General features: G+C 41.9%; 1 protein-coding gene across 2 annotated transcripts in view; it reads right to left on the bottom strand.

Moving 5' to 3' along the window:
- Positions 1-16,016, bottom strand: part of Cph (Chronophage) — a 287,928-nt gene that overhangs the window by 68,597 nt on the left and 203,315 nt on the right. For both annotated transcript variants that reach the window (XM_067155781.2, XM_067155782.2), the window contains exon 2: positions 5,991-6,533. In XM_067155781.2, the coding sequence (XP_067011882.2) occupies positions 5,991-6,533 (543 nt within the window). The remainder of the gene's footprint in view (positions 1-5,990; positions 6,534-16,016) is intronic.

The raw sequence follows: 16,016 nt of genomic DNA, 5'->3' as shown, positions 1-16,016 counted from the left end.
GTGATACTTTAATGCCATCGGGTCATCTGGCTGGGAATGTGATAATAGCCTATTCAGCCTTAGCAAAACACAAGTTCTTTACGAACTTGTACCGAAATACCATGCGGCTGCTCCTTCCATTACAGTCAAAGGCCACGAACCTACTACGCTGGAGTAGCAGGGGGAGAGGTCATACTCCCGCGTGGAGCGTTCTAGGTAGTGGATAGGGAGGGTTCTAACCAGCTTGGCTGCGGACTTGAGCGAAATAAAATAGCTCTCGCGGACCAAACACACAAACCCCTGTGGGGGACGCAGACGAAGAATACACCCAAGGTATCCCCTGTCTGTCGTAAGAGGCGACTAAAAGGGGCGACCAAGGGATGATCAAATTAGAACCATGAGACTACTTTTAATTAGTACCATCACGCAGGGAACACCATGGGTCGCTTTTACTTGTGCGTAGTACCACTATGTTAGGCACACAATAGGTTTGTGATTAGTAGCAACAGTGTGTGCTGCCAACTGGGTTTTAGAGTACCTGTGATTAGTACCGCTATACGAGCAACACGATGGGTGAGCGACACCATGGTTCTTCCTTGCCTATGATTAGTGTCCAATATGTGAGGAACACCACGGGATAATACGAGTAGGCCTATGTGAGGAACACCATAGGTTTGCGTTGCCTGTAAATGGTGCCACAATGTGAGAAACACCATAAGTCTATGTTACATGTGCGCATTATATTACCTTTGAGTAGTACCATAATGTTTGGAATACCGTGAGTCTACGCTGCTTTTGATCAGTACCGCAACATAGCAAATACCATGGTTCTACTTTCCTAGCGATAAGTACCATTATGAAGGGCCGATGACCTGGATTATGGACCCCTATAGACTACAAGCATCACAGATTCAGTATTGTGCTTTAGAAGCAGTTCCTTGGTCAGTAATACTATTGGGTAAGGCTAGTTTCTGGGAATGAGGGGCATTGCGGGTCGGATCCACTGATTGCTTCAAATTCATATCCATCCATTCATTCTTCGTCCTTAGGCTTTAAATTCTGGTCAGTGGAAGTACTGAACTTCTAAATTGTCATTGCATTTCGTCTCATTTCGTACCATTAGAGGCCGTTGACCTAGATGTTAGGCCCCTTTAAACAACAAGCATCATTATCATCACCGTCAAAGGCGATATCGAACAGTGTGCCTACCTTGACAGCCACTTCGCAACAATTGCCAACGGAGTCGCTGAAGTCTGTAGCTCCTCAGATGGGCTGGGTTGGAGTTGGTTTCCGAACTTTCGAAGGGTCAGTAGAAGAATTGGTTCACTGAATTGGCCCGTAACGGGTGATTTGCACGTAGCTTCGATTCTCTCTAAGAGAACCAGTACGACCTAGCTCAACCGGTAAAAGAATCGGGCGCGAAATCAAAAAGTTGTGGGTTCAATTCTCATTGGTGTCCGGTTGGCCATTTGTATTCTGTATTTTGTATTCTGTTTGCAAATACCGTACACGCTGAAAGTTTTACTCGTGGGTTGAACGCCGCACTAATATGTCGACGGATTTTTGGCGACGCAAGGATAGCGGCCGTGACCTTAATTAACCACCATCTTCCGAATGCAAGCCCACAACTACCTGACCCTAACCGCACAGCCAACTCTCTCGATCGTATGGAAGTTTATCGAAGGGATAGCTGTTAAACTGATAATACTGTACTCTGTTAACATTTACTACCTCGGTTAGGCTGCCCTCTGATATTACAGAAAGGTTCTTTTAAAAAGTAGCACATGTCTTGTGATAATTATTGAAGGGTCACGTCAGCTGTGGAGGGAAAGTGGACAGCAAGTGGCGGAAACAAAAGACTGTTGCGGCGAGTCACCTGGTCCCAAGGTCGTCCCAACGTCCAGTTTAGTCTTGGCCAATTAAAGTCCATCCATGTTTCTCACCAGTAGCTTTCAGGTTTTCTTCTCTTCTTTTTTCCCGCTAGATTAATTGCTCTTCTGCCAGCTCGTCTGGAATGTCATGCTAAGAACAGGTGCACAGGGCCATAAGTCACTCAAAAATAACCTGACATTCTTCTCCTTCTGACACTCTTGTCTTGTGAAGGACAGTTCTGAAGGAGAATTACTCCAGTTTATTGCTGTATATCATGTATGTATACGGCGTTCAGAATGACATAACTGGTGGTGAGAAATAAACAATCCCATGTTCAGATTTCATCATTCTTCCATTTTTACTTTAATTGACAGGTTTGTTTGGGGATGTAATCCGGCTACGAGACCGAATGGTCAATTCAAAGAGCCCTGGCTTCGATTCCCCAACGGGCCAGGCATTTTAGCAGTGATCAGCTCATTTGTCTTGCTTTGGGACTAGGCATTTGTAATCGTGTTAGTAACTTATCAGTCAATCAATCAATCAATCAATCAATCAATCAATCAATCAATCAATCAATCAATCAATCAATCGACGGGCTGAGTGGCTCAGACTGTTGAAGCCCTGGCCTTGTGACCCCAGCTTGGCAGGCTCTATCCCAACTCAGTCCAGTGGTATTTGAAGGAGCTTAAATAGGCTACGTCAGTCTCGTCTCGGTAGATTTACTAGCATGTAAAAAAACTCCAGCGGGACAAAATCCCGGCACCTCGGCGTCTCCGAAAACAGTCTAAGAAGTTAGAGGGACGTAAAAATCAATATCATTATTTATTATTAATAAATCAACTAATCAGTCAATCCATCAATGCGCGTAGGTTCTCCTTAACATCACCCACAACCGGGCGAGTTGACCGTGCGGTTAGAGGCACGCGGCTGTGAGCTAGCATCCGGGAGATAGTGGGTTCGAATCCCACTGTCGGCAGCCCTGAAGATGGTTTTCCGTGGTTTCACATTTTCACACCAGGCAAATTCTGGGGCTGTACTCTAATTAATGAAGGCCACGGCCGCTTCCTTCCAACTCCTAGGCATTTCATGTCCCATCGTCGCCATAAGACCTATCTGTGTCAATGCGATGTAAAGCCACTAGCAAAAAAAAAAAAAAAAAAAAAAAAATCACCCGCAGTAGGCCAAACGAATTGTTTCTTATACAGTTACTGGGAGATCAGAAATATCCATGTAGTCACTATTATGAATGACCATTTAGTCTATACTGTAGGAAGTTCATGCGATGTATCTTGGTTTCCTTTCAATAAGTTATATCGTAGCCCTCGGATTTTTAGGTGGAAATAGGTTAGAATGCAAAGTAATTAGGTCTGTAGGAAGAGTGATGCAACCCGTTATACCATAATGTAGGAAGAGCAACATAAATTCAAGGAGTTACGTAGGCCGTGCCCCTAATGTCTATACAAATCTCATAGCATAACTGCTGTACGGGGTAGTATATACGTGTTGTTCGCTTAAGTAAATATGCATTCTAACCTATCAGTACCTAAAAATACGGACTCTAGTATATGGTATGAACACAGACTTGGAGTACAAGATAAAAATACGTAATATACATCCAAAACAAAAGTATGGAAAGCAGTCGAACGAAGTCAGGTGATGCAGGAAATTACTAGATTAGGAAATGAAGTATTACAGGAAGTAGATGAATATTGTTACTTGGGTAGTAAAATAATTAATGACGGCGGAATTAAGAAGGGCATAAGATGTAGATTAGCAGAACCAAGGTAGGCCTTTCTTAATAAAAGAAATTCGCTCCTCTTTCACTCACTCCCGTTTAAAATTAGACGTGCTCTAACGACCTCAAGAACGTAAAGTCCTCTCTCTAAAAATTTATAAATACGATACGAGTATATACACGTCAATAGAGTTAGTTTAACCCTAGTAATGATTTTAGGAAATTAGTTTTATTTTTAATGTACAATACAGTGAAACCTCGATAGCTAGAATTATCTCGGGAGCTAAATATTATTTCGAGTTATCAAAATTTCGAGATATAGAGAAAATCGTTTTTGAGCATGTATAACACACAATTGAATCATATGTATCTACGGGCTTATAATGAATACGTTATTTTTAACAGTAGTCTACATAAAATATATAGGCCTACAAACAAACTCTATTTTACGGCATCACTTTAATTATCACTTTTTAGAGGACAGGATACAGTAGTGAAACAAGAAACATACTTCCGTTAACATTTTTGGAAAAAATCCGTTATGCCTGTTGCTCACGGTAAAATTTTCTGTCAAATTTATTGTACAATAATATAATTTTATAAAATTTCTGTTGCTCATGGTCAAATTCAAGTTTTATAAAACATTTGATAAAACTTTTCATAAAATAGGACATGTTCTATTCCGTAAAATTAATTTTACGAAACGAACCAATCAGCGAAGCTGACATCATCATGATGTTGGCGCTACGTCGTGAGAAGATTGTAAACAAACACTTCTTTCTAAAATGGCAGGACACGGGGGTGGACTAAGGAAGCTGTTAGTGTTTTACTGACGAATACCAGAAATATCCTTGTTTGTACGAAGTTAAAACACCACTTTACCACAATAGAAATGCAAGAAGCCAGGCAGTAAACCCAATCGCCGAATCCCTAGATGAATGCTGGACTTCTAACCTCAACTAATTTTCGACCAAGAACAGCAATCCTCTACCCTCTTCTCTTCTTTTGATCCAATCCCGAGTCCAGCATTTCCTGGCATTTCTTTTCTTCCTTTTTACCACTGTACAACATATAAGTGCAGCTAAAGCAGCAGGTTTTGCGTTGTTTGTTGGAGCCATACTCTCAAACACACTGTAAGTTGAACAGCTGATTCTTGGTTTAAAATTTTATTGATAGATGGCAGCACATACAAATCTTAGTTCAGAAGTGAGTTCATAGATTGCCATCCTGATGCTTCGACGGAATTTCAAAAATGTATTTACAACTTGTTTTTACCAAAATTTTATAAAATTAATTGTACAACAAATTTTACGAAACATTTTACCGTGAGCAATAGGCATTAGTCTCTTCTGTTTATTACGCTTAACCTTTCCTCCCTTTACGTTGAAACTTCTCGTCAATACCACGCAGCCGAGATTCGTAAGTGGAGCTTGTCATCCGCGACTTCAAGGGGTGCTTTAGTACGTGACCGGTAATTAATTCACACCCGAGAAACAGCCAGAGGTTTTGCCGATTTTCTAATCACTAGGCGTTTTAGTGTTTTTTTTTTATTTATTCCCGTCATATTAACTCCCAGCAACACCGTAACCCTTTCTTTACTTGTTAACTCTTCGCCACAAACTACAAATGCCGTGTTGCACAGTTAATGTTGCCCAAAATTCGAGTAACAGAGGAAATGTTTGCTTAAGGAAATCGAGAAATTCGTGTAACCGAATTTCGAGTACGGCCTAACAGAGAAACAAATTCACATGAAGAATAGGACAAACGGCCGGGAAATATAAGTTACTTCGAGATACTGAAAATTCGAGTAATGCAGGTTCGAGATATCGAGGTTCGACTGTAGTTTTATTGAATTTAATTGAATCATCTATATTTAGGTAACAAATCTGTTGATGATAAATAAATCTATCTATGCTCATCTCGAACATTGATATAGGAATTAGAAATAATTTTTGAAGACATTCGTCTGGAACGTGGCATTGTATGGAAGTGAAACATGGCCGATAACCAGTTCAGAAAGGAAGAAAATAGAAGCCTTTAAAATGTGGTGTTACAGAAGAATGCTGAAGGCGTGATGTGTAGATCGAATCACGAATGAAGAGATACAGAATCGATTTGGTGAGAGGAGTATGATTTGATGAAATTTGACGAGAAGAAAGGATAGAATGATGAGGTAAATCTTAAGATACCCAGGGCTTGTTTAGTTAGTTTTTGAGGGAAGAGCAGGTGGTAAGAACGGTTGGGGTAGACCAAGGAATGAATGACAGATTAGATGTAGCCTTATAATGTAGTACTTAGGCTACGTAGAAATTAAATGGTTAGCGAAGAATATAGCTGCATCAAAAAAGTCTACCGACTAATAGCCCAAAAAAGCAACTCATTAGATTAGTTAAGATGAACTCACCGGAATGCGTGGTGTTGCTTTCGGCGTCGACCACGTCAATCCTACTCCTCTTGACGACAACCGTGTCTTCTGGAGAGGACGCTCCAGGATCCAAGGTCTCCTGTTTGATGCAGGGCTTGATGTCGGCGAGGGTGTCTTCTTCCTTGACAGGACTACTGGAACCTGCCCTTCGTTTAGGAGTACTGCTTGCGGGTTCGTCGAGCAGCATATCCAACCGCGGGCTGGCAGGCGTTGGGGGTGGGGTACACAGTAGTCGACCAGGGGCGGCGGCTACTTTCTTGGTCGTGATGGGAGCGGAGATGCTGGGCCTTCTCGAGTTTACGACACCCAGAGGAACGCTGGTGCTACTACTACCACCGCCAGCATCGTCGCTGTCCGTATTGTTAGCATCGCGATGGTCTGTTCCCGAAAAGCCGAGGGAATAGTTCTCTTTATTACAGGCTAGCACTTTGTGCTGGATAAACTTGACGATGTCCGCTAGGGCGAAAGGTTTCTGGCAGACACCGCACGTCAGCAGGTCCTGCGGCACCGGCTCAGAGTCCGCTGGAACAGAAAGAAGACAACACACAAATTAACGTCAGTATCCTGGTCATACCAATATACCCTTCATGACCAACTTTATATTCACCAATAACTGGTGGTGTAATATTCTTATTAGGTATTGCATTAAGGTACACATTTGTGGGGCAAAATAAATACTGTATATTATAACGATGATTTGAATATGTAAGCGAAATATCATTTCTATATTTTACCATCTGACTTTTATCATTCATGTTTAAGCAGCCTATCACTGCTATAATTCAGTGTCCAAACGTTAGGGCCTGCAATGTCTGCAATAATGAAGGCGGGCCTGGACCTTAAGGGGACCGCAGCTTCCTCCGCAAAAATAAATAAATAAATAAATAAATAAATAAATAAATAAATAAATAAATAAATAAATAAATAAATAAATAAATAAATAAATAAAAAATAAAATAAATAATTTTATCGGAATAGCCTACCTTTCTGAACGGGAAAGCTAACATAACGATGCTTTTGCAGATTTTTTTTTTCAAAATTCGTGTGAGTGATATCAGGTGAATGCAGCTAGCTGCAACTATTATTAGGTCTATATTATTATTGAGTCTAGCACAGCCGTCTTTCGTAACATTTTAAGGCCACGGCCGCTTCCTTCCCACTCCTTGTATGTATGTGTAGGCCTATATTTTTTTTTTGCTAGGGGCTTTACGTCGCACCAACACAGATAGGTCTTATGGCGACGATGGGACAGGAAAGGCCTAGGAGTTGGAAGGAAGCAGCCGTGGCCTTAATTAAGGTACAGCCCCAGCATTTGCCTGGTGTGAAAATGGGAAACCACGGAAAACCATCTTCAGGACTGCCGACAGTGGGATTCGAACCTACTATCTCCCGGATGCAAGCTCACAGCCGCGCGCCTCTACGCGCACGGCCAACTCGCCCGGTGGGCCTATATTTAGTCCTCAGCCCGAAGGCTGGTTGAATCCTCAACAGCTCCGCCATCACCTGTCATAGATGGCCTAGGCATCACTGAAGAGGCGTACTAGGGAAATAAGGAGTGAGTTCGTTTCCCGTTGCTTTCCTCACCGAGCCAGAAGCTGCTATTACATATCAGTCTGCCAAGCCCACTGAAATGCATGCACCAACTGATCCTATGAGCAACATTTTCACACCATTCATAGCAGGGACTGGCTGCATAAGGAATTACATTACTAGCATCACTCATACTTCAGTCACTTTCATTTTGTCAAAGCCAAGGACAAAGCTGAGACACATCAATGAAAGTAACAGTATTGCTCTAGCCCATACCAAAAGACATAGTGCACTGTAAAAACTACGTCCTGCCAGCAAAGGCAATTCCCACTTCTTACCGTTTCCTATCCATTCGTCGCCCTACACCTATTTGTGTCAGTGTGACCTAAAGAAAATTGTCTTTTCTTAAGGAAGACCTTTCTTCCTTGTTCTAGACTGCGTGTTATGTCCTTACCGCCTTCGTGTCCGGCTCCATGGCTAAATGGTTAGCGTGCTGGCCTTTCGGCACAGGAGTCCCGGGTTCGATTCCCGGCGGGGTCGGGAATGTTAACCATAATTGGTTAATTTAGCTGGCACGGGGGCTGGGTGATGTGTCGTCTTCATCATCATTTCATTCTCATCAAGACGCGCAGGTCGCCTACGGGCGTAAAATAAAAAACCTGCTTCTGGCGAGCGGAAGTTTTCCTCGGACACTCCCGGCACTAAAAGCCATAGGGCCTACCCCATTTCATTTCATACCGCCTTCGTTAGTCATTCCACCACCCAAGTAACAATATTCATCTACTGTAGGGGCCTAGGCCTACTTATGATTTCATTTCCTAATCTAATATTTCCTGCAGACCTGACTTCATTCGAATACACTCCATTGCTTTTGTTTTGGATTTATATTTTATTTTCATCTTGTAGGCTACTCCTTCTCAAAGAATGTATCCAAACCATTTAGCAGTTTCTCAAGATCTTCTGCAGACGCAGATAAAATAACAATAGTCTATCACCGGCAAATCTCAGAGTTTTGATTTCTTCTCCATAGATTGCGATTCCCTTCCAAATTCCTCTTTGATTTCTTTTACTGCCTGTTCTACATAGGCTAAACACTGGAAAGGAGAGGGAACAAATTGCAGACTTGTCTCACACTTTTCTGGATTTCAGCTTGTTTTTCATAGCCCTCGATTTTTATCACTGAATACCAGTGTTGCCAACCCATAAATCTTTTCTCCGCTAAATTTTAGTTGAAAATCCGCTAAATTCCGCTAAATTTCAAACTGAAGCAAAATAGCATATAGACTACCAGCTGTTTCAATCAATCAATCAATCAATCAATCAATACTGATCTGCATTTAGGGCAGCCGCCCAGGTGGCAGATTCCCTATATGTTGTTTTCCTAGCCTTTTCCTAAATGATTTCAAAGAAATTAGAAATTTATTGAACCTCTCTCTTAGTAAGTTATTCCAATCCCTAACTCCCCTTCCTATAAAAGAATATTTGCTCCAATTTGTCCTCTTGAATTCCAACTTTATCTTCATATTGTGATCTTTCCTACTTTTATAAACGCCACTCAAACTTATTCGTCTACTAATGTCATTCCACCCCATCTCTCCGCTGACAGCTCGAAACATACCACTTAGTCGAGCAGCTCTCCTTCTTTCTCTCAATTCTACCCAGCCCAAACTTTGCAACATTTTTGTAACGCTACTCTTTTATCGGAAATCACCCAGAACAAATCGAGCTGCTTTTCTTTGGATTTTTTCCAGTTCTTGAATCAGGTAATCCTGGTGAGGGTCCCATACACTGGAACCATACTCTAGTTGGGGTCTTACCAGAGTCTTATATGCCCTCTCCTTTACATCCTTACTACAACTCCTAAACACCCTCATAACCATGTGCAGAGATCGGTACCCTTTATTTACAATCCCATTTATGTGATTAACCCAATGAAGATCTTTCCTTATATTAACACCTAGATACTTACAATGATCCCCAAAAGGAACTTTCGTCGGTGCGACGCAAAAAAAAAAAAAAAAAAAAAAAAAAAAAGAACTTTCACCCCATCAAGGCAGTAATTAAAACTGAGAGGACCTTTCCTATTTGTGAAACTCACAACCTGACTTTTAACCCCGTTTATCAACATACCATTGCCTACTGTCCATCTCACAACATTTTCGAGATTAACTCAACACTCACCAGTTTCAGAACAGGAGTTCATCATATTCTCCTCCCCGCACTATATGCTCTGAGGCAGATGTGCTGAAGTGAGGACTTGTGGTTTCATATGAAGCCACATGGTACTATTCTTTTTCAAAGAATATGCTCGCAGTTCATAGCAGCAAAGACCATACGGAAATTGTCAAATCTAAGTTATTTCGAAAGTTATTTTCACTTTCATTATTGTTCTCATTGTTTTTAATAAGCGCGGAAAGAATTAATGTCAAACAATTTCGCATTTATATTACACTGCCAATAGACGCACCGTCCGTATTCGAGATCAGTGGGAAGCTCAATCAATTAGTCTTTTAAAGTTTAATTATTTAACCACTCTTCACGAAATATCTGACTACTTTTTCTTTCGGCATATTGACGTACCAAATAGAACCTGATGCCGAAAGAAACACGTTATCAAACACGACACTACCCGGCTCATCAAGAGTACAGTAACGATTGTAATAATAATGGCGTATGGCCTCCGGAGAGGCCTGGTGCAGGTCTTTTTCTAGTAGACGGCCTATTAGGCGACCTGCATGTCTGTGAAGACGAGGGCCGTGTCTAGGATGATTTCTAATGTTGAATACGCCACACAAACCCAGCCCCCGAGCCATTGGAATTAACCAATTAAGGTTAACATCCCCGACGCGGCTGGGAATCGAACCCGGGACCCTCTGAACCGAAGGCCAGTACGCTGACCATTCAGCCAACGAGTCGGACAGTAACGATTGTAACAAATACTGACTGAGGCTGTGGGCTAGAGCTGGTCTATAAAACAAGTGGTAGTATGCAGCGTAAGTTCAATACAACAGGAATAAGTAGACTATTATGCCGTACTAAGTTCTATATTTTTTTCTCCTGGTGATAAAAGGTGGATATTGTTACCGCTGAAAATCGCTAAAAGAAGTTCGAAAATCCGCCAAAAAAATCCGCTGTCCGCTAAATGGAAAATTTATCCTCTATTCCATTTTAAAATCCGCCAAATTTGGCGGCTAATCCGCTGAGTTGCAGCACTGCTGCAGACTGACTTTTGTACAGGTTGTAGATATCTGATCCCGATAGATTATATAAACATAATTGTGTAGATTATTGCCGTGGCGCAGTCAGGCGGGGAGCCAAGGGAGTGGTCAGTGTATTGGCCGGCCTATCCAAAAGAAGTACAGGGAGCGGCGACCGCATGCGCCGATCCATACTGACCACTGGCCAGCCGACTGCGTACCGGGATCTGGCCAATAGAGCACGGCTCGTGGGGAGAGGGGATTAAATGTCCTCACACTCGCTCCGCTCTGCACATGACAGTTGACATGAGAACCAAGTCCGAGCAAGGACGTACCTTTTTCACGAAGTGATAGAGAGTCTTGCGCGGTATTGTGTTTCAACGGCCAAGCTACCTCTAACATAACAGCAACTCATTCGTCCAAAGGATTATGAAAAGCGTAGTTCTTTCCGCCAGATGCTTAGGCTAAGCGAGATGAAAATGGGATTGGGTCAGCATAGCGGGCTTCGGTTCCAACGGTCTCGGGTGCGATTACCTGTCGGGCGAGAAATGTAGCCAAGTCTAGATAATTCCCCTGTTTCGGGAACTGGATACTTGAGTTCGTCTTAATATAATCCTCTTTATATACACAGAATACAACAAACTAGCAATCATTACATGGAAAAACCGAGCTCGATAGCTGCAGTCGCTTAAGTGCGGCCAGTATCCGGTATTCAGGAGATAGTGGGTTCGAACCCCACTGTCGGCAGCCTTTAAGATGATTTTCCGTGGTTTCCCATTTTCACACAAGGCAAATGCTGGGGCTGTACCTTAATTAAGGCCACGGCTGTTTCCTTCCAGTCCTAGTCCTTTCCTGTTCCATCGTCGCCATAAGACGTATCTGCGTCGGTGCGACGTAAAGCCAATAGCAAAAAACAAAAAAAACAAAAACAGGGAAACGTAATATTGAATACATTGCTCCATATGGGTTCCAAGAAGGGTGTCTGGTAGTGAAACTGGTCCAAATCAACCCTAAGATAATTACGAAAGGGTGAGAAAGAAGATAAAGTTTATCTTCTTTTCCTACCACTTTTTCCCTCACCTGTGGGGTCGCGGGTGCAAAATGCGTTGCACATGTGGATTTGGTCCTTCCTGACGTGAACCCTATATGGAGGGATTTAAACACTATTGCGTGTTTCTGTGGTGGTTGGTAGTGTGGTATGTTGTCTGAATATGATTAGGAGAGTGTTGGGACGGACATATACACCCAGTTCTCGAGCCAGAAGAATATTAATCAGAAGCGATTAAAATCCCCGACCCGGCTGGGAATCGAACCTGGGACCCTCTGAACTATTACGTCCCAGTAACTAACTTGCATTTTACACCTAAGGGTAACGGAATTGGTGGACGGTCTATGAAGAAGTAGGTCTAAGAGTGTCTCCTTGTGAGTAGGACTCCCTTACCCGGATATGGTCCAGTATAGGGATCTGGAAATGTGGTAAATACTGATCAAGAAGAAGGACGAGAAGGAAGAAGAAGAATCAGTTGTGATGTCAATGAGAGAAAGTGTTAACTGGATAATACAGGAAGACCACTGGAAAGATCAGAGTAGTTGGCCGGTAGCCTTGCAGGGCAGTCAGTAAAAGAATTGGACGAGTCTTTAAAAGAAAGAAAAGAAGCAAGTAGGTGTCGTTCTAAGTTTGCTACTGTATCTCGCGTGACCTTTGGTATCCAGTAGGACGTTCACACGACGGGTTTCTTGATCTAGATTAAACCTAACTCATTGACTACATTCTATTCAGAAGATGGTGTTGGGGCAGGTCATGCCGTGCCTGTCCTAATATGGCGTGTTAAGTGTGCGGAGGACGAACCGCCAGACCGGAGATAACAGCAACCAGTCTGATAGATGAGGGCGTTTAGCATACGTCGCGTACAACAGGCTGGGACATTACCATGGGTGGATTTCCGCTTTATATTATTATTATTATTATTATTATTATTATTATTATTATTATTATTATTATTATTATTATTATTATTATTATAAGTACGTATATACATCTGAGGGCTAGTTCGAGGTCCACTCAGCTTACGTGATTACAATTGGGGAGCTATCTGACGGTGATATAGCGGTCCCGGACTAGAGGCAAAAATAACGGCCGAAGGGATTCGTTGTGCCGACCACACAGCTCGTAATCTGTAGCGGTCGCTTGGTAGGCCAAGGCCCTTTGGGCCTATCGCGCCATGGAGTTTGGTTTGTTTCAGGCTACAGGCCTCGCCTATACCTTAAACGTGTTGGCATGGGCAGCTAGTAGTTTTCAGAATGTTTAGGCCTAGTCTATAGCAGTTCTTTCAAATTCAATACATTAAATTTTGCAACGAGAGCTGAATTTTCAGAAAGTTTCCTGTCTGATAGGTCTTATGGTGACTGTGGGATGGGACTCTATTTGCCTGGTGTGAAAAGAGGAAGCCAGAGAAAACCATCAACAGTAGCCTAGGGTTCGAACGCACAATCTCCCGATTGCTAGCTCACAACCTCGCAGCCAGTGTGCGACACTTGTTCTTTCCTAATGCGGACGGTAATAGGATTGTTAAACCTTGTAAATCACTCAGCGTTCCGTCTGTCAACGCTCTTCAGTTTTCTTAACCAATACATATCTCCACAATGGTCCGCTTCAAACACTGTACCCACAGTAGCTCGCGGAACTAGGGGGTCTTAACAATTCTGCCGTAAGAGAGGTATTTCCTGTGGAGCTAGAAAGTACGGGAGGAGTAGCAGAAAGGTTAATGAGGATGCATGGACGGTGGAGGTGAAAGTCTCCGGTGCAGAGAGGGCAGTAACTGTCACACAGCACAACGAGTGAAGTAAACCACAATAGGAATGTTGGTCGTGATCTGTTCGACGGGACGCGGAAGATGTAGTACATACACTATAGGAGGCTTCTTCTTCTTCTTCTGTCTCGACATGCATAACTCGCACTCCGGTATAGAGTGTTCCGCAAGGTTCAAGGCTAGGTCTTTTCTTCTTCACATTATATCCAACCTGTGACAGTTATTGCCTTACGGGGTAGTAAGCTGCAGTAGATGCATGTATTATGTACACTAAATGAGGCCACTTATTTTATCTCGACATGCTTAACTCTCACAATGAATAAAATTACGATGCTCCGAAAAAATAGCATAACTTCCATTCAACTGCCTGGGCGAAATTTTAATACCGAAATAAGCCAAATTTGAAGTTTTATACAACTATTAACATTGTTTTCATAACGTAAACACAGAGACTAATATCAAGAGTTATAAACAGCAATAATAATAATAATAATAATAATAATAATAATAATAATTCAGTAATAAAACAGGAAGGATTGCATGTTTCAGAGTGTCTTATTTTAAATATACTAAACAAAGGGAGCTGAAGTAACTGGGGAAGAAGGAAAGGTAGATTCTGAGGAAAATTCTGGGACCACAGAAGACAACTGATGGGACATGGAGGAAAAGGAGAAATGAGGACACTGAAAATAACACGGACACAATTCGGAAACGAAGGAAGAAATTCTACGGACACCGAGTAAGAATGGATGACAAACGACTGACCAAAAAGGTGTTCAGATACATCACGGGATGAAAGGCCACCCTCAAGTGGGTAGAAGTGGACAAAAGTGATGCAGAAGAAGTTGGAGTTACACTAGAGATGACCCACAAGGGAAGAGAGTTCAGAAGAAGAGTCGTTAGCCTAAAATCATTTGAAGAGAAACCACTAAATAGGAGACCCAAACGGATCATTTCCGAAGAAGAGAGAAAGATGAGAAGCGAAAGAATTAACAGGTTCTGGGAAGAGAAGTAAAGAAAGGCCAGGAAACATTTAGTTCTACACGGTTGATCAAATTCGGAGAAAAAAAATAGATTTTACATTCCACTAACATGTTTTACGGTTTTCAGAGACGCCAAGGTGCCAGAATGTTGTCCTACAGGACTTCATTTACCTCCTAGAACAGAGGTTTCCAAATGGCGGCCCGCGAGAGTATTTTAAGAAATGTGTAGAATATTGACAAAATATAGCCTATTTCATAGAAATGTATGGATTTATATCCTCTGTAGACCCAAGTCCGAACTAATTCATTCTTTAATATTATTTCCACTTTTTAAGCATTCACTTGATCTGAATATATGTATGAAAATCCACAGCCTGTTCCCAGGCATTCGACCGGGTTAGGAATGGAATGAATGAAGCCCCCATCTAGCGGCGAGGATAGGAATTGTGCCGGCTGCCGAAGACTGACGCACTCCTCTGGGGCAATGATTAATGAATGACAGATAAAATGATGTTGGAGAGTGTGTTGCTGGAATGAAAGATGACAGTGAAAACCGGAGTAGCCGGAAAAAACCTATCCCGCCTCCTCTTTGTCCAGCACAAACCTCACATGGAGTGACCAGGATTTGAACCACGGAACCCAGCGGTGGGAGGCCGGCGCGCTGCCGCCTGAGCCACGGAGGCTTCCTGAATATGTAAGATAAATATTTAAAATACAATTTTCACTCTTTTATGCAGTTGTAAAATGGTGTTTTAAGCAATTAAAATTATCAAACTTTCATTACAATTTAACTAAGCACATTATATCATACTAGTACCTGTGCTATTTGCAGAATTTTACGAAAATTGGCCTATTATTAAAATGCAGCCCCCGATCATGTGTAAAGTTTGCAATGTGGCCCTCAAGTAGGCCTAGTGATGGGATAGATAATCGAATAGGAAATAATCGCTTATTCAATTCTTTCATTTTATTCTATTATTCGATTCGATTTGTCAATCGATTATTTTTCGATTATTTATTCGAATTAATGAGGCAATCGAATGGTGAATATCTTTCCGTCCGAATATTTTTTTGGATTATTCATTCGAAACTCCATTTGAATCATATATTCCCTTACTTCATTCGATTATCCATCCGACATACTTAAACCGAAAAATTGATTCATGACTCATCCGAATATTCTATGCGTACAACTGAATGATATTTGAAATTCGTTTGATTATTTAAATAATCGGATGGAGGTTATTCGATTATTAAAAGTATTCGACTGACCGGAAATCGAACTTGCAACCTGTACTCTGAAAACCAACGCCGTACTGTCTGAAAACTCACTCCAGTAGCCGATGATGGAAAGAGTTGATGCAAAATCTTAATTTTTAAAAAATATAATAAAAAATGAGTTTGGTTCACCTCAGTGAACTTTCTACGAGCAGCTGTGTACACGAAAGATATGTTGCCGTGGTGATAGCCACTTGCGATAAAATA

The sequence above is a fragment of the Anabrus simplex genome, chromosome 11 (assembly GCF_040414725.1).
Source record: "Anabrus simplex isolate iqAnaSimp1 chromosome 11, ASM4041472v1, whole genome shotgun sequence".
Taxonomy (NCBI): domain Eukaryota; kingdom Metazoa; phylum Arthropoda; class Insecta; order Orthoptera; family Tettigoniidae; genus Anabrus; species Anabrus simplex.
Note: the sequence above shows the minus strand (reverse complement) of the source record. Positions and strands in the feature narration are given on the sequence as shown.